Here is a 19,444-nt window from a genome sequence, read left to right on the forward strand (position 1 = left end):
GTTGAACTTAACCAAGAAGCACAGAGACTTTCCACTTAGGAAGCAGATAAAAGGCCAGAGCAGCCCATGTGGCTGTGCTGAAGGCTGAGCTGATAAATGGATAAGAGCAGCAGTGGAAGTACAAGCCAGTGAGAGGAGCACATTAACAGGCATTAAGCATGGTTACGTTACCAAAACACATCTCTGTAACCCTTTCAATTTAACCAGGTCTTTCTTCAAAACGAAACACAGCCCTATAAAACCATGGCTTAGGATAAAATTTTCCATCCCCGATCCCAGTTAAAAGAAGCTTTTAGGGCAGTGGTTCTCAACCTTTCTAATGCCACGACCCTTTAATACAGTTCCTCATGTTGTGGTGACCCCCAACCATAAAATTATTTTCGTTGCTACTTCATAACTGTAATTTTGCTACTGTTAACGAATCATAATGTAAATATCTGTGTTTTCCAATGGTCTTAGGCTCTACAGCAGCGGTTCTCAACCTGTGGGCCGCGACCCACAGGGTGAGAACCGCTAGCAGGGTCGCCTGTGTTGTCTTGCCTTCCAAAACATGCTCAGTGCCAGTCATCACATACATCAACAAGTAAGTGCTGATCGACTGAGGAAAAGCACCAAGAAATATAAAAACCACCTTTAATCTTACCATCCAGAATTCATACAACACATGTACAGGAATAGTCTATAGATTATTCTACATTATTCCACAACTGTGTACTCTACATTTTAACACTATATTGTGAGCATCTTCCTATGTCTTAAATATACGTGTTTCAAAAATATGGCCATATGATATTCCTTTGTCTGAACATACCCTTCCTTCTCTAATCTCACAAATATATTTTACCACCTGTTTATGTTAGGCACTGTGCTTACGGTAAGGATAGAGTAGTGAGGTATACATGTTTGGAGATTGAGATTTTCATATACAAGTACTGCTTAAAAGAAAAGAGAAAGAAAAAACTACTGCAAAATATTTCTGAATCTATTTCTATAATATATTCTTAAAAATGGAATTGCTGGATCCAAGGGCATGAACTTGAAGCAGTTTGAGTTATACCACCAGACTGCCTTCTTAAGAAGGTTGTGGCAACGAATGATTCCATCAAGAAAGTATGACAGTGCCTGTCTTCTGGCCATATCACTAATACTGAACACTATCAACTGTCTACGATGAAAAAACTTAGGGAGAAATGGCAACTTATTCTTCAGAGCCCTTTAATTAATAACCCAGTTCAGCAATTTCTCACATGCCTATTTGCTGTTTGCATTTGGCTGCTCATGTTTTTGGCCATTGTTCCACAAGATGTTAACATTTTTCTTATTGATCTGTAAGTGCAGATAGTAAGATATTTTGACTTTGTCTGTCATACTTTCTCATTTGCTACTTGCCTTCTAACTGTTTTATCATATTTAACACAGAGTAGCCTCAAAATTTTTAGTGTCAACTCTAATGACCTTTCTTTGGCCCTCCTCCACAGTTTTTGTGCTTAGAAAGTCTTTTCCTATCATGAGGAAAGTTAAATATACAACTGCATTTACTTTTAGTTTAAAAAAAAAAAAAGAGAGAGGGAGTTTATATCTTTTAGATTTAACTCTTTAATCCACTTGGAGTTAAGTTTTTTTCCTCTCAGGCTTCTTTTTATAACAATTTCCAGGTACTTAAACCAAGGGATCTGCTGGACTTTTTGGACAGAATTAACCGTGGTGTGTGCTGCTCAGGTGCCAGGCATATTAACATACTATTAATACGTGATTTCTAATCCTCACTACAGTCCTCTAAGGGAGGTTATAGTATCCATTTTTCTTAAGCCAAGGGAGCTGGAGGGAAAGTACATTTCTTTTTTTTTTTTTTTTTTTTTTTTTTTTTTTTAAATTTCTTTATTGATTAAGGTGTCACATATTTGTCCTCATCCCCCCATTCCCATCCCACCCCTCTCCCCACGCATGCCCCAATCCCCTGTTGAACTTAACCGTTGGATAGGCTTATATGCATGCATACAGGTCCTTTGGTTGAACTCTCCCCCTCCCCCCACCCTCCCCCTACCCTCCCCTATCCTCCCTCTGAGGCCCGATAGTCCGATCGATGCCTCCTTGCTTCTGGTTCTGTTCTTGTTCCTCAGTCTATGTTGTTCATCATTTCCCCTAGATGAGCGAGATCATATGTCACTAGATATATACTAATAAGAACTGAATGTGAGACGAGCAATAATAGTTATGCTGACAGGCAAATGAATCAATCTGTAGCGAGCTTCCCCTGGACCAACAGTTCTTTTGAGACCCAATTTCAATGTCCAGTAGTTCCTTATGTGTACATGTCAGCACTGACCCCTCAGCTCTGGATGGTGGACAAATGGTGGTAATGGAGGTCCGACTCCCTCTGGTTTGGTCTCGGCCGAACCCAGGGGCACGGCGTCACCCAGACTAAGGGGCACGTGGCCTCACCCCTACCCAAGGGGCGCGTGGTCTCACCTGGGCCTGGGACCCAGCCTCACCCGGATGGATCCAGGGGCGCACAGCCTCACCCGGACCCAGGATCTGGCTTCACCCGTACCCAGGAACGCTTGGCCTCTCCCAGACCCAGGGGCACGTGGCCTCACCCGGGTCTAGGTGCACGAGGCCTCATCCGGATCCAGGGACACATGGTCGCACCCGGACCCAGGGACGCTTGGCCTCTCCCAGACCCAGGGCCACTTGGGCTCACCTGGGCCTAGGAGTACGAGGCCTCACCCGGATCCAGGGACACATGGTCTCACCCGGACCCAGGGACGCTTGGCCTCTCCCAGACCCAGGGCCACTTGGGCTCACCCGGGCCTAGGTGTACGAGGCCTCATCCGGATCCAGGGACACATGGTCTCACCCGGACCGAGGGACGCTTGGCCTCTCCCAGACCCAGGGCCACTTGGGCTCACCCGGGCCTAGGTGCACGAGGCCTCACCCGGATCCAGGGACACATGGTCGCACCCGGACCCAGGGACGCCTGGCCTCCCCCAGACCCAGGGCCACTTGGGCTCACCCGGGCCTAGGTGCACGCGGCCTCACCCGGATCCAGGGACACATGGTCTCACCCGGACCCAGGGACACTTGGCCTCTCCCAGACCCAGGGCCACTTGGGCTCACCCGGGCCTAGGAGAACGAGGCCTCACCCGGATCCAGGGACACATGGTCTCACCCGGACCCAGGGACGCTTGGCCTCTCCCAGACCCAGGGCCACTTGGGCTCACCCGGGCCTAGGTGCACGAGGCCTCACCCGGATCCAGGGACACATGGTCTCACCCGGACCCAGGGACGCTTGGCCTCTCCCAGACCCAGGGCCACTTGGGCTCACCCGGGCCTAGGTGCACGAGGCCTCATCCGGCTCCAGGGACACATGGTCGCACCCGGACCCAGGGACGCTTGGCCTCTCCCAGACCCAGGGCCACTTGGGCTCACCCGGGTCTAGGTGCACGCGGCCTCACCCGGATCCAGGGACACATGGTCTCACCCGGACCCAGGGACGCTTGGCCTCTCCCAGACCCAGGGCCACTTGGGCTCACCCGGGTCTAGGTGCACGCGGCCTCACCCGGATCCAGGGACACATGGTCTCACCCGGACCCAGGGACGCTTGGCCTCTCAGACCCCGGGGCACGTGACCTCACCCATGCCTAGGTGCACGAGGTCTCACCCGGATCCAGGGACACACGGTCTCACCCGGACCCAGGGACGCCTGACCTCCCCCAGACCCAGGGGCACGTGGCCTCACCCGGGCCTAGGCGCACGAGGCCTCACCCGGATCCAGGGACACACGGTCTCACCCGGACCCAGGGACGCCTGGCCTCTCCCAGACCCAGGGCCACTTGGGCTCACCCGGGCCTAGGTGCACGAGGCCTCATCCGGATCCAGGGACACATGGTCGCACCCGGACCCAGGGACGCTTGGCCTCTACCAGACCCAGGGCCACTTGGGCTCACCCGGGCCTAGGTGCACGCGGCCTCACCCGGATCCAGGGACACATGGTCTCACCCGGGCCCAGGGATGCTTGGCCTCTCCCAGACCCAGGGCTACTTGGGCTCACCCGGGCCTAGGTGCACGAGGCCTCACCTGGATCCAGGGACACATGGTCGCACCCGGACCCAGGGACGCTTGGCCTCTTCCAGACCCAGGGCCACTTGGGCTCACCCGGGCCTAGGTGCACGAGGCCTCATCCGGATCCAGGGACACATGGTCTCACCCGGACCCAGGGACGCTTGGCCTCTCCCAGACCCAGGGCCACTTGGGCTCACCCGGGCCTAGGTGCACGAGGCCTCACCCGGATCCAGGGACACATGGTCTCACCCGGACCCAGGGACGCTTGGCCTCTCCCAGACCCAGGGCCACTTGGGCTCACCCGGGCCTAGGTGAACGAGGCCTCACCCGGATCCAGGGACACATGGTCTCACCCGGACCCAGGGACGCTTGGCCTCTCCCAGACCCAGGGCCACTTGGGCTCACCCGGGCCTAGGTGCACGAGGCCTCACCCGGATCCAGGGACACATGGTCTCACCCGGACCCAGGGACGCTTGGCCTCTCCCAGACCCAGGGCCACTTGGGCTCACCCGGGCCTAGGTGCACGAGGCCTCATCCGGCTCCAGGGACACATGGTCGCACCCGGACCCAGGGACGCTTGGCCTCTCCCAGACCCAGGGCCACTTGGGCTCACCCGGGCCTAGGTGCACGCGGCCTCACCCGGATCCAGGGACACACGGTCTCACCCGGACCCAGGGACGCCTGGCCTCCCCCAGACCCAGGGGCACGTGGCCTCACCTGGACCTAGGTGCACGAAGCCACCCGGACCCAGGGGCGCGTTACCTCTCTCAGACCCCTGGTCGCGTGGTCTCACCCGGATCCAGGGGCTCACGGCCTCACCCGTACTCGGGACCCAGCCTTACCCGGATCCAGGGGCCCACGGCCTCACCCGGACCCAGGGTTCAGATTCGCCCGGACCCAGGGGCACATGGCCTCACCCGAACCCTGAATCCAGCTTCACCTGGACCCAGGGGCGCGTGGCCTCACCCAAACCCAGGGGCGTGAGGCCTCACCTAGACCCAGAGGCGTGTGACCACATCTGAGCCCAGAGGCTCGCAGGCTCGCCTGGACTCGGGTCTCAGCGGGGTTTCATCTTCTTGATCCCAATTCCTGTTGGTCAATTCCCTCTCAGCAATTCCTTCGGTCATTTTCTCAGAGCTCCAGGGCGGCTGCCGCAGAACTCGTTGGGCGGCGGGCTCGGCAAGGCTCCGGTGTGCCCGGTGCCCGGCGGTGGGCTGGTCCGGTGTCGCTGCGTCGGCCCTTAGGTCTGCAACGGTGGCCAGTCGCTGAGCGTGCGCACCTGGCCACTTCGGGGCATTGAGATTCTTGAAGGACTCGGAGGTCAGCAAGCACGGAGTCTCCCACCCCATGTCTCCCAGGGGCTCGTCTGTCCGTGCTCGGCAGCGAGTGGAGCCGTCCCCTCAGCCGGAGACCGCCGGGGGAACTGCGCCGAGCACGTTCCTGGCCACCATTGTGTCGCCTGAGCCATAGTTCTTAAAGTGTGGACTTTGGGTCACCGGCATCAGCATCATCCTGCGTACCCCTCTCTTTTATTCTAGTTGTAGAGCATCTGCTCAGCCAGCCCCCCGGTCTTTCTGGCTGGTGTCTGCTCTGCTCTCCCGTCGTAGTCTCAATATTGTTGTGGTAGGCAACGATCAGGCTGCCGCCCTATGTCTCCATCTTGGTCCTCCTTTGTACAGTTAAGTCTTGATTGTTGTTGGTGTCACTGGGAGGAATTGTCCTCCAGGCCAATTGGCCGTGAGGACCCTCTTTGTCCATATAGGAAGAGTTGCTATGCAGGAGACATGTTTGTGGGCCGGGTCTTGATGCAGCAATGCCTTGGCGCTCACTGAGTCTGCCTCTAGAATGCCTCCCTTATGCAAGTGATTGAAATCTGGTGTCATCTCCCACCAACCACTAGATGCCCTCGTTTCTGGGTCTCCAATGCAGTGTGGGTCAGCCACTACCTGAGGCACTCAGCAGGAAAAAGCTTCTGCTCAGCTTGGCTGGGGCGGAGCTACAGGGTGGAGCCTACAACCTTGGCTTCCTGTCAGCCCCGCCCTATGAGGCTCCTTGTCTGTGTCCCTCTGTATTCCTTGCAAACACCTCTGAGAGAAACGCGCCCTGGAATTTCGCCCACTGCCAAACAGTCCAGTCCCTCCCCTAATGAATCTGGACTCCCAGATTCTCGCCTGGAACTGGGTTTCAGTGCAGTTGGAACTGGGTCTCAGCGCAGTCTGGCGTCCCTGTCTCCTTCCCAGCAGGGCCACCCAGTGGCGCAGGCAAAAGTCCGTCCTCTGCGCACCTTCCAGTGCGCGCGTCTGGAGCCGCCGCTTCTCTGTGCCTCCGCCACCACAGCCCAAATTCATTCCCCCAGCGTGCGCCTGGCTTCCCAGGGTTTCGCCCGGAACTGGGGTTCAGTGCAGTCGGAACTGGGGTTCAGCACGGTCCTGAGCTTATGTCTCCTTCCCGCTAGGGCAGTTCAGTGGCGCAGGCAACAGTCCGTCCTTTGCGCCCCTTCCCGTGCGCGCCTCTGGAGCTCTGCCTTCCCCCGCTCCTCTGTGCCTGCGCCCCACAGCCCAGATTCATTCCCCCAGCCTGCGCCTGGCTTCCCAGGGTTTCGCCCGGAACTGGCGCTCAGTGCAGTCGGAGCCGGCGCTTAGCGCACTCCGGAGCCTTTATCTCCTTCCTGCCAGTGAACGCCGGCCAGGCCGTCAGCCGCCCCTTCCTCTCCGGCTCCATCCTCCCCGTAGGCGCGCGTGCTCGTGTCTCCGCTAGTTTCTCCATACCTCAGGCTTTTACGGCTCCCCCGATTGTCCCCGTGGCCTTCTCCTTCCCCCCAGCTGTGGGCATTTCAGTCCGCCAGCTCTCCTGTGGTTCTGGACGATGTCCGTTCTGACCTCTAGTTGTGCCTTTGAAATTGTTGTGCCCGGCTGCAGGTTAGGTGTTTCACCTATGCCGCCATCTTGGTTTCCACGTTTTCTCTTATTTGCAAGCAGCAATGAATCCAACTTATTAACATTTTCATGTGTCAGGAGTGAAGGAAACTGACCGCCGGAAAGTACATTTCTAAGGCAGGAAGTGGGCAGGGCTAGAACTCGAGCTTATATTTGCCTAGTTCTAAAGCCTCTATACTTTCCACTATCCTGTGCTCTCCAAAGTGACCTTTGTTCCTTCTGAAATCCTGTAATATTTCCTGTCCTGTCCTAATTATGTGGCACCCTGACTGCACTGTAAAGGTCACAAACACCAGCAATAGGATAAACAGGGGGGTGCGGTGGCTGAGCGCAACACAGCGGGGAGTGGGGACCACGGAGAACCAGGGGGCATGGGGCCTGCACAGGGGTGGCTGCTCTGCAGAGTCAGCTCACTGTTCCCCCATGTTGCCCAATCTGGGCAGCTGATAAGTGAAATTTTTATGTAAAAGCTCCTGAGATATCAATTTTGGCAACTAATGCAATTTCTTTAAAAATACTGGGTAGTATAAACAAAACAAGTCTGAGGACCAGATTCAGCTCAAGAGCTGCCCAGCTGTGCTGCCGATGGACCCATCACATGACTCCTCCTCTTAGGCCCATGTCTCATCATCCTGCCTGGCCGGTAAGCTCCTAAGCAAGGCCGTCATCTGCTGGGCTTCTTGATGCCCCTTTGCTATTCCATACAGTAGTGCCTGATAGGAAGCTCAGGATACACACGCTACTTCATCTTCAGGAGTCCTATTCTTAATCTCAGGTACATCAACTCAAGCAGAAAAGGCTGTTGAAAACACACAGGAACACACACACACACACACACACACACACACACACACACACGTTACTAAATGCTGGGGACATAATAATGAATAGGACAGAAATGGACCTTGGCCATATGGCATTTGCAATCTATTGCCAGTTTATAATCTCCTAAAAATAATGCAGGCAGGGTGTGCAGGAGGCAGCTAATCGATGTTTCTCTCTCATCGATGTTTCTAACTCTCTATCCCTCTCCCTTCCTCTCTGTGAAAAATCAATAAAATATATTTTTAAAAAATAATGTAGGCAAAGATAGCAGAATCAAAGATAATCTTGAACATCCAAATTTAGGGGGTTGAGGCAAAAGAAGATACCTCAAAGGAGATAGAGAAGTGGCAATGAGAAAAGTATGAGAATAACGAAGATAATATAGTATTTCAGAAGCCAAAAGGAGAAAATAAAAGAAGCTAATAGATGGCTGAGTTTCAAGCAGAGAGGTGATGGATATTGGTAAGTAACACTATAAGGAAGAAGAGAATAATGACGGAGAAGAGGCCAATGTGTTTGCTCCTTATGTCAATGGTGTCATATATAGCACAGTGGTGGGGATGTATCTAGACAGCAGGTGTTTCCAGAGTGAGGTTAAGTTGTGAGGAAAGGGAAACTGCAGATATAGACAACTTATTGCAGAATTTGTGCTTCAAAAACCAAGAAGAAAAGCAAGATGTTACTGAGAATGTCTGGAGCGTCAAGCAAAGTGTTTCCTCAAGATGACAACAGATACAATAGGGACTTCCCTGACTTTAGGTCCAGGATCAGATACATGCGGAGTTGCCTGAGAAGTATGGCCCAGGCTGTTGCAGAGTGAAATACTTCAAAATCTAAACGTTAGCTTGTGCTCCAGCTGCTTAACCTGCTGAGGGCCAACTGTCCCTTCACCTGCCCTGGCTCCCAACTTATGCCTATGCCAAAATCATTTTTTCGCCTCCCCCCCTCCCCCCCTGCAAATTGTGGTGTTACCTGGCCCTTGAGAACCCCACTGGCTTCTAGGCTGCTTCCTGGATCATCTGGATCATCTACTCTAGCAGCTATATTTAGACTGCAATGTTGTTTCTACAACGCCAACACAAGAGCACAGCTGGACGTCTTGTCCACAGTGGTAATATATTTTTAAAATCTGACAAAAACAAGCATATTAGCTATGAAAATTATGGAAAGACAACAGAGCTAGGGCCCTGCAAAGCCATCTCTACAGTGTTCTGCTGACTCAAACCACTCTTTAAATGACATCCTCAGCATCGATCTGAAATACATTAATTTCAAAACAGAAGCAGCTGTTTCTGAAATAAGATCTGCTCAAGTACGGCTAGCTGGAAAAGCATAGATTTGAAGTCCCTGAGGTTATCTGTTCGAGTTGTTGCAGTAATCACTTATAAACTCACTTGCCAAAACAAATCTTTGGGTTTTTACCAAACTCTTTCTTGATTTAAAAATATATATATATTAATTTATTTCAGAAAGGAAGAGAGAGGGAGAGAGAGATAGAAACATCAATGATGAGAGAGAATCATTGATTGGCTGCCTCCTGCATGCTTCCTTACTGGGGACTGAGCCCACAACCGGGGCATGTGCCCCTAACCAGAATCAAACCCGGGACCCTTCAGTCCACAAGCCGATGCTCTACCCACTGAGAAAAACGAGCTAGGGCATCTCTTTCCTGATTTTTGGCACTGATCTGGCATGGAGGGCTCTGGTGAGGTGAGTGAGAATACTAAGCACAAGGACTGGCACGTGCACTCAATCATCCTACCCTGGCACACCGTGATCTGCGCCTCACCAATGCCACACTCACTTATGGAAGAGGGCTTGCGAGGTCAGGGCAATTACTCACTGCAGAGGCTCTCTCCGCAGGCATCCAGAACTTAGCACTGCACACAAGACTAGTATGGGGACTCCCATCTTCCTTCCGGACTGGACAGGTTAAAGGCAAATGCAGCTGCGTCTGACATACTTGCTGATAGTGTTTGCTGTTCAGATTTGTTGTTGATATAGTACTGGGGTAGGACAGGGACAAGAAGTTACTAAATTTAAGCAAAAGCAAACTTCTTTACACTTACTGTCACAGTCAGTTCAGCTACACAAACGTGCATTTGAAATCAGAGGAGTTCGTGAGATGAAGATTCCATTCTTGGTAATATAATATTTCCAAGAAATGCACCTTAAAGGAGTTGTTATCTCAAAAGAGCTTTCACCTCAGACTGTCGCACCAAAAGCAAATGCTCTCTTTCCTCTAAGATTTTATGAAAACATGTTCCACCATTCCTAACATCCAGCTGATCCCAGTCCCCAGCAAAAGTGCAAACTTCTCCAGTCATCTGTTAACAGCAGGACATTCAGCCCGAAACCATCCCTGGACACGGCCTGACCAGACATAATCCCACCCCACCCTCTCCTTCCTGCACCTTCCACTGTGTCTTTTGAAATTCCCATTCGGTGATAAGCAAATACCCCTACATCCTCTCAACCTTGTGTGCTCTGAGGAGTCCCTCTACATTTCCTTGTCCCAACTGAAACCTAGCTCTCACCAGAAGATTCCAAATTCCCTGAAACTTCCTCACGTGGAAGGTGATTGTGTCTCTCCCATCCAGTAGAGCTCAGAAACAAGTGACAGACCTCCGAACTTTCAGACCATTATTCCCATGCCTCTCTTACAACACCTTGCTCTTTTGAGCTTCATCCACATGTCCCTCCTTCTCTGCCTCGATCCCACACATATACAAGGTCTAACAACCACCTAACGGGTCTACTGGCTCCTACTCTTGCTCCTTTCTAGTCCAGGCTCTCCACAGTAGCAAGAGACCCTGTAAAATTGTCAGAGCATGTTGCTCTTCTGCTTAACACACTTCAATGGCTTCCTGATGTGCTTAAAAGAAAATCCACTCCTTCCCAAGGTTCATGAGTCTCTGCATGGCCTGGCCCTGCCCACTCGCCCCATCCCATTACCCACTACTCTCGTGTGCTCACTTCTTCCAGCATGGGGCATCCTTCTTCTTCAAATTCACTGAGCTCTTGCCTGCCTCAGCTAAACAGTCATCCACCATGAAAATGTGGCTTGTGAGAAATAAGAAATCACCACAAGGCTTAGGATTAATTCCTATGAGTAAAGGGAAGAAAAAAACCCCTACCATTGGGACAAGGTCTAAAAAAGCTAAGTTTGGAAGCAGACCCCAAGCCCAATAATAACAGATCTCACTGGTTGTTCTCCTAAGACTAAAAGTACTAGTACCAGAAGCACAAAACTGGAGGGCTCTTTGCAAAAATTAATCATACCCAAGGAAGCAAAGGATGATTCCAACTCCCAAAGGATGTCAAGTCTGAAGATAACTCAAGTCCTCCCAGGACTACCTGCTTACACATGAACCCATTCATTTACCCACGCACACTCTCCACACCACTTATAAAAGACCCTAGAGATAGAAGCTCAAAAACTCAATCCCCATGCCTGATTCACAGGCCACTTCATGCTCCCCGAGCCTCCCTCTACTCCCTTGGTGAATGCCATTTCACGGGCCCAGGGGATCTTGGAGTTCAGCTTCACTGCTATTCATTTCCTTTTTCAATTCCCACATCTACAAAGTCACCATGACATCTAGCATTTATAACAGCTTAAAAAATTCACTGATTACTGCAACAACTTTCATAGTGCCTTTCCTGGGAAAACTTTCTATTACTCCTACCAAGTGGCTGCCAATTACCATCTCCATCTACAAAAAAGGGAGTAAGTATAAATGAGGCAGATGAGTGCTTTTTACCAGCATCATTTCAGAAGCAGGAAACAAAACTTGATTTTCTAAATTTCATTAGGGTATGTATTAAAAAGACGATGGTAATCAAGGATTTCTTTCAAGTATTTCTTGTAATTTCTCAGGATAGATGCTGTAAGAAGGGAATAGAATAATAAGTATGGATAACTGGAACAGCATGGGGGGGGTGCTAGCTGAGAGGGAGGTTGTTAATACTCTATGAAACACTACACACGGTTTATCCAGTTTTCAAATTGAAGCTAGTCAATATATTATTTTGGATTCCAACATCATCATTTCTTCTAAAGTCCTGGAAAAATGTCAGTATTTATGATTAAACTGACCTTTTTATACTCTGCTCTTAGCAAGGGAGGCACTGGGAACTCCAGTTCATTGGGCACTCTCAGAGCCTCTACCATTACAAGTGGTTTTACAACCATCTCTCCTGGTGACACGAACAGGGTTCACATCTCTCAGAAGGTGCTAGAGGGAGGAGTGGCAAGAGAAACGTCTAACGTGCCTCAACTCAATCACCTTGTAGTAGATAAGAAGCCCCTCACCTTTTTCAGGATCCAGCTGATGGACGGAACTTATCCATGAGTAATTTGCTACCAAAAAAAAAAAAAGGCTTTTGGCATCTAAATCTCCAGTGTATCACAAACTTCCTGTTATTACCTAATAACAACCCCCAACTCAGCCATCACCGTTTCCATGGTAACTGACGGAGAAATAGCAGCCTGCCAAATGGCTTTTGTAGTTCCCCGTCCAGCTTGTTTTTCAGTATAGAATTAAAGCTAGCTGGGCAAAGAACCAGACTAATCTTTACAACAGGGACACGATGCAGTTTGAAAAGTACAACTGCATTTGGGACAAGGAGTGCAGAAAAGCTTTAACAAACTCAGCTTAGTAGAATAAAAAATGTTCTTGGTTTCTAAAAAATGTCTACTGAGGTTTATTTTGTCTTAAGACAGTATATCCTGACATTGGCCAGTAGATAGAAGTGTGCTATTCACTCAGTCTTTAACTGAATTAACAAAAGGGATGGGGTGAATGGAAGAGCAAGATCCGGCTAGTTTACTATGCCCTAAACACCTTATTATCATTAAAGGAAACAATAACCTACTCTACAATCACAGTGAATGGGCAGGACAGTGAAAAAGGATGGGCATCTTGGAGGAGAGAAATGTGTAATCCCAGGGATGATGCAAGCATGAATCTGACTGAGCCAACTGAATGAATCAGAGGGGCACTGATGCTTAGGAAACAAAGATCTCCTTACCATCTCAGCACAGGGAGAGATTGTTAGGACTACAACGTGAGGAACTGGAACAGCTTTCAGAAGATCAGCAGCTACAGAGATCTGCTTAAGGTGCCAGACCAAAACCAACAGCTGCTGCAGGGGTGGAGGAGTGTGAATGTAAAAAAGAAAGAAAGACTATTTCTCTTTGAAAGTACTCCATAATTTAAACAGATGCCTCTCTGTCTTAAAACTGCATATTTGAATGAAGTGCAGGAAATCTCATGATTATTCTATGTCAGTTTCAGATGAGAAACTGACTCAAGTCAAACAGCTATTAGCTTCCCTTCTGATAGGTTAAAAATGAACTGGATTTTGAAAGAGATTCCCTCTGACAGCCTCTAGCACACTCTGAATGACTTGGTGACAGGCAGGAAAATTACAACCTATAGTGCCATACGAAGACAGGTGCCTAAGAGCTACAGAAAGTCAGACTCCTACAAATTCCACACAGCGGACTCACCCAATTTATGCTTTTAAATTTAAGTTTTACCTGGGGTTGTATGAGTCATGTTCTCATAGCTATCACCAGAGTGTGGAAAGAAAGTAGACAAAGACTTGCAATAACCATTTCCTTTCCATCCTTCAGAAAGCGATCATTATATATATTTTTAAATATATTTTATTGATTTTTTACAGAGAGGAAGGGAGAAGGATAGAGAGTTAGAAACATCGATGAGAGAGAAACATCGATCAGCTGCCTCCTGCACACTCCCCACTGGGGATGTGCCCGCAACCAAGGTACATGCCCTTGACCGGAATCGAACCCGGGACCCTTCAGTCTGCAGGCCGACGCTCTATCCACTGAGCCAAACCAGTTTCGGCGAAAGCGATCATTATAATAGGATGAAGATGATGTGCTCTAGATGCCCTGTAGGCTATCAACTAAAGAAAGGCTTCTGCACTTCTAGTTTTGCTAGATTTGCAGAGCCCCCGATTTTTATCTGTTAAAGAAACTTGCAGGACTTTTTGGAAAAGTTTAAACTTGGGTCCTCTTTACCCAAGAATGGAACCTATAGGTTGGGGGAGGGATTCATTTTTAAACGGTATTCGCTTATGCATGATCATAATTTAAATATATTAACATTTAACTTCCCCATCTTAAACAAAAGCCAGAATTGAAGGAACATACAATTGCATCAAGTTCAATCATAGCTAAGACTATGTAGGAAGCCAAACTTATTAGAGTCAGTAACCTGAGGTACTGACACACTTACATTTCTTCCCAAATCTGTTTCCTTTGCCAACATTGTTTCAAGATCTCAGAGAAATTTTCTTACTTATTAGATCTGTATTTTTATCAAATCAGCTACCATAGTTACAGTGCAGATTCCCTTGCTACTGGCAGACAATTAAAGGGACTTTGCCACATTGTTAGTGTTTCATGGCCTATACTTTCCCTCATGTTCATCAAAACAGACTCCAAGATGCCTTGAGATAGGGCCTCAGTATGAGCAGTCCCTCTCTTTAACAGAGGTTTTGTTCCAAGCGGTTGCCCTGAGAAACAGTGCTATGTGACAGTTATATTCTCCACCCACGCATTAAACTATAACATAACTGAAGTATGTTACCAAGAAACAGCTCTTGAACACCATGAATGTTTTATATCAGTAAATGAAGACCTTCAGCTTCCTGGAGGCGAAAAGGAATGGGGATATTCTGGGCACAAGAACATTATTAATGCTTAATAGTAGCTGGAGACAGCTTATACAGTAAAACTAATTATCCAGAAATAATGCTTTGGGAACTCTTAAACTTCAATCTATAAAGAGGCCAAAAATGTTTTTAAAAGGGGATGATGGTAAATGTACGTGTGTAAAGAAACAGTAACTGAATATGTAAATACTTGGCAACAAAGAAAATAACTGTGAAGAACCAGACACTAGGATTACAGTAAAGATTATGTTAGACATGTTACAGCTTTTTGCCAATCGGAAGGAGGGAAGGATGACCCGGGGGAAGGCACAGCACTAGTATGTGCTGGATCAGGAGCTCCAAGGGGGAGGATCACTTCATCTTTTTCGTGGCTACAGCCCTGCGCCCAGGACCACACTCAGCACATAGCTGGTGTTCCATATGACTGGCTTAAGAAGAGGGTCTGAATTAACAAATGAGACATGGTGTTCCTCTGCCACTCATGTAACAGGGCAGGATGAACTTAATTCTTCACATGTGTGAACTTGGGATTTATCTGAGTGGAAGCCTCTGTAGAAACGCATAAGCAGACCTAAAAGGAATACAGCAAAGGCCGGGCAGTCTGCTTCTCGAATGCTATTCCCTGGTACAAGAGAAGGCCGACTTCCAATGAGAGTGTGAAGAGTACTCAAAGTGCTCAGGGAGCAGGATCACTCAATAACTAACCCACTGGCAACTGACAATCCCCTGCTTACATTGATCAAAGTTTCTGTGTAAACAAAGTAAAGGAAACCTAAATCAATGGGAATTTTACATACAAAAGGTACTTAATGGCATAAATGTAAAATAACACCTTATGCTTCAAAATACTGTGCTTGGAAACCCAAACACATGTCAGGAAATAGTCCAGTCCATTAACTGCATTCTCAGAGAAGATGTTTGACGAAGGACAGACACAGCACTTACTAACAGTAACTATGAGGTCTGGATCAAGTCATATTCAAGACAGCCTCGCAGGCCTTCCACACTGCCTGGGTCTGGTTCAATGTTGTAAAAGGAATGATTGGGAACCTTGGTTAGAAAAAGACACAAACTCTGGAAATAAGATAATTTGGTAGAGATTTGTTTTTTTTCTTAGAGTTTCTACTGTCTTTCTATCTACCTTAGTCCTAAGCTTCTATACTTAAAAAAAAAAAAAAACAAAATTAACAGCCTTGCATCACTCAATGTTATATAATACAAGAGCTGGGATGGAAAAATGAAATTACTGTATAGTCAGTTTAGTCACTGCTTCTCTATCTGAACTTGGACAGACCACCACTTCCGATATCTGGCTTGAACTTCCTCTCTGAAGGAATGGCAGGTGCATCAGTATTCCCGGAGAAAGCTAAGGAGGCAATGCTGATGCATGTGATGCTCCCTCACAGGGAAGAGGCAACAGTGCCATGAAGAACACTTACTTCAAATAAGGCTTCTTTAGGAGCATCTTTCCTGGAGCCTCCTTCCTTTCCCTTCTCGCCCCCTCTAGCTTGGGCGAAACAATAATTTATGATTACATTAAGTGTAAGGAAGTTCTCCATACCATCTCTTTATAAGTCCTCCTTTATAGCAGCTACCATCATTGTAATTATGCACGTAATTAGTAATATCTGTCTACCCTGTCTCCAGGAGCACCAAGGACAAATTTTCTTAATTAGATCTGTATTTTTATCAAATCAGCTACCACAGTTACAGTGCAGATTCCCTTGCTATTGGCAGACAACTAAAGGGACTTGACCAGCACCTGGCACATGGCAGGCAGTGTCTGGTAGAAAAGTGAATGAGTGAATGGGCACTTTGGAAGTCAAAAGTTAACCATGGAGTAAGCAATCAGTTCAAAATGTTTCATCAACAAATCACACACTTCTATCCTCTAAATCTGAAAATAGGAGCACTCCTTTTTTCACAGAATAACTGGAGGCAGGAAGAACATAAAAGTTAAAAAAAACAAAAAAGAGTACTCACTGGCGGGGGCTTCTTTCTCATCTCAAAAGTGCGTGTGGCACCAAAACTGAGAGAAGCAATGACCGGGCACCTCCCCAGCGAGGGTTCGTCATCGCTGTGCCAGTCCACACTGTCCTTCTCGTTGCGGTACAGGCTGCAGAGCAAGGAGTTGAAGGTGTGGCCCGTGTTCTCCTCAATTTGGTTCTTAAGTGTGCGCAGCACAGGGTGCCACTGCGGTCACCAGGCCAAGGAAAGGAGCAGAGAGCCACATGGAAAAAACAGAAAGAAAATGCAAATTCAGTCACATTTCATACCCAGGAGCATGGAATAAGCAAACCACTTGGAATGCAATAGACAGTAGGCAGGAAGAGTAGTTTAATTCCCATCCATTATTTCTATTTTGAAGCAAGTTAACCTCTGCAATTTTATTAAGGTACTAAATTTAGTATAACAACTCTACGAGGACCAGGCCTATCCACCCATCTCATCCCTTCCATGTTAAATACATGACCCTCTGAAAGAATTGTCCATTCAAGGCGGTCACCTTGATTACCAATAAGGTGGGAAGTGGAGCAGTGAGTCTGGTTTGCACCATAGTTGATGGGCTGCCAGGTAGACAGCAAACACAGACTAAAGTGTGAGAAGCAAAACAACTTCCTTGCTGGGTGGCCCTCTGTCCATCCTATTTCTGTTTTATTGTGAATGGCAGAACTGCTTTAAAAAAATTAATATTTCCCGAGTGGCTTGTTTCCTACAAACTCAACCTAATGGGGGAAAATACTCCTTTCTACAGGATGAAATTATGACATAGCCTTGATCAGTGTATGGTCTGTGAACTAGAGAAGATTTAAACAGATCCACAGCCCTGCCTTCTGAGCACCAAGCTCATTATGTAGTTTATACTTTAGAAATCACAATCTACACTACAGGAAGCTATGACCCCTGACCTTAAGTTGTACTTTGGAGCTATAAGCAGCATAACCTGTATTGATTCTTGTTAAAATTCTATGTCTTTCCTCCAAGAAACACAATGCTTTACACAGCTTCTTTTAGGACAGTGGTTGCACTATCAAAACCTACTAAGGACCCCATAGACCTTCTGTTTATATGAGTTACGGCAGAGATTTGCTATGTTAAAAATTATAGCTGAAAAAAATTTAAGCTATTGGTTAATTCATTTAATAAATAGCAAACTCATTACATGTTAACAAAATAACGTTTTATGAAAAATAACTATATTTTCTAATACAAACAATGGGTGAGAAGAGCAGCACAGCTTTGCAAGTCTCTTTAATGTCTGGCTTAACTGAAGCCAGCTGACTGTCAGATCTGCTTCTGCATTCAATCTGTTACAGTATGTTGTTTTTGCTGAAGTATGTGAAGAAAATTGCCTTCACACAGATATGTGGTTAGAAAATAGTCTTTTATAGCCTTTTCAAATCATTACAGATATTCTTTGATATCACACCAAAATTCAACAAGCCCTGATTTCTAAAGGTTAGTTGCAATGTGGAATCTGAAACTGTATGAATAAACTTTTCATATTGTTATATTTAAATCATTGGTCCATGCTGCATTTCGAATGGATTTTTAATCGTGTATACTTCTGTAACATCTAGGAAATATTGGTTCAGTGAGTTATATGGATCTTCTAACTGTTGACACATTTCATTATAAAATACAAAAAAAATCACATCCATTAACATTACCATGGATCTCATCAGAAAAGGCAAAGTAATGAGAAGAGGTCAGGCTCAAGGTGGCGGTTATGAGTTTTTCCAAAATGCTAATTTTTGCTTGAAAACGCAACCTTTATCATTAGTAATAAATCCCGTTGTTTTCCTTGAAGTGACACTCACTCCATTCATTTTTAAAAATATGTCTGCCAAATACTCAAGTGTGAATAACTATAGTTGGTCTGCTAGTTGATATTTCAAAGAAAAAATGGTCCATAAAAAAGTAGCCAGTTCAGCTTACGGCTTTCACAACCACACACGTTTTTTCTTGATAACCATCATACTGGGCCTGTATCAGGATGCTTTGCACATACTTCCCATTTCCTCAAACTATTAAAAAGATTGAGATTTCATAACACTAATGTTTACTGCTTCATCCAGGGGCGTTCTTAAAGGAAACCAGCATTTTTTTTTATTAAACTGGAAGTGCACAAATGTGAATACAATGGTTCTTAGTACAGTTTGATGACAATGCCTGGTTCAAACTAAGTTACATCCACCATTACTTTTTTTACTCACCATCAGTGCAAATTCAACATAGTAAAAATGTCACCCAGTCTTAGTATTACTATAAAAATAGTTTGACCTTGTGGATTTCCAAAAAGGATTTCGTGGCCCTCCTCCAGGGTCTATAGATTGTACTCTAAGAACTGATAACGTTACAGAAACCCTTCAAAGTCCATGTTCTAGGTTTGGTAGCGAAGGAATGAATGCTCAGCAAAGGAAAGCATAATAATAATGTTATTATATTGTTGTTGTTGTTATTATTATTATTATTATTATTATTATTATTATTATTAAGTATATCCCATGGCTACTGTCAGGTAAAACTGCAATGGAAGCATATGGGGGAATCATTCAGCTTTGCTGTGATAGGGAAACCATGGCAAAAGCTGGGATTCCTTATTATGAATGTTAGCATTACATTCTAACAGAGGATTTTAAAAGATAAACAGTGATAAGAATAAAACTTAGATCAATAAAACAGAAATCTTATTAAATTATCCTATATTCAAGAGAATAATTTTCAAGTAAAATTCCATAACAATGTTAGCAAGCTGTATTTCCTATTTATTTTACAGCTTTAAGCTTAACTTCATGGAGATAAAGATCAGATGCTAGAATTACACTCAATAAGAAAAACCAGAATGTAACGGAGGAAAATAGCTTTTCTGCCATGTGACTGAGAAACCAATTAGCACTTCCCTGACTTGC

At 46.7% G+C, this 19,444-nt stretch overlaps 1 protein-coding gene across 4 annotated transcripts in view; it reads right to left on the minus strand.

Annotated features, from left to right (window-relative positions):
* ALKBH3 (alkB homolog 3, alpha-ketoglutarate dependent dioxygenase) overlaps window positions 1-19,444 on the minus strand; it is a 43,068-nt gene that overhangs the window by 11,478 nt on the left and 12,146 nt on the right. For all 4 annotated transcript variants that reach the window (XM_054724644.1, XM_054724642.1, XM_008146785.3 and 1 more), the window contains exon 8: window positions 16,515-16,724. In XM_054724644.1, the coding sequence (XP_054580619.1) occupies window positions 16,515-16,724 (210 nt within the window). The remainder of the gene's footprint in view (window positions 1-16,514; window positions 16,725-19,444) is intronic.

The sequence above is a fragment of the Eptesicus fuscus genome, chromosome 13 (genome assembly GCF_027574615.1).
Source record: "Eptesicus fuscus isolate TK198812 chromosome 13, DD_ASM_mEF_20220401, whole genome shotgun sequence".
Taxonomy (NCBI): Eukaryota; Metazoa; Chordata; class Mammalia; order Chiroptera; family Vespertilionidae; genus Eptesicus; species Eptesicus fuscus.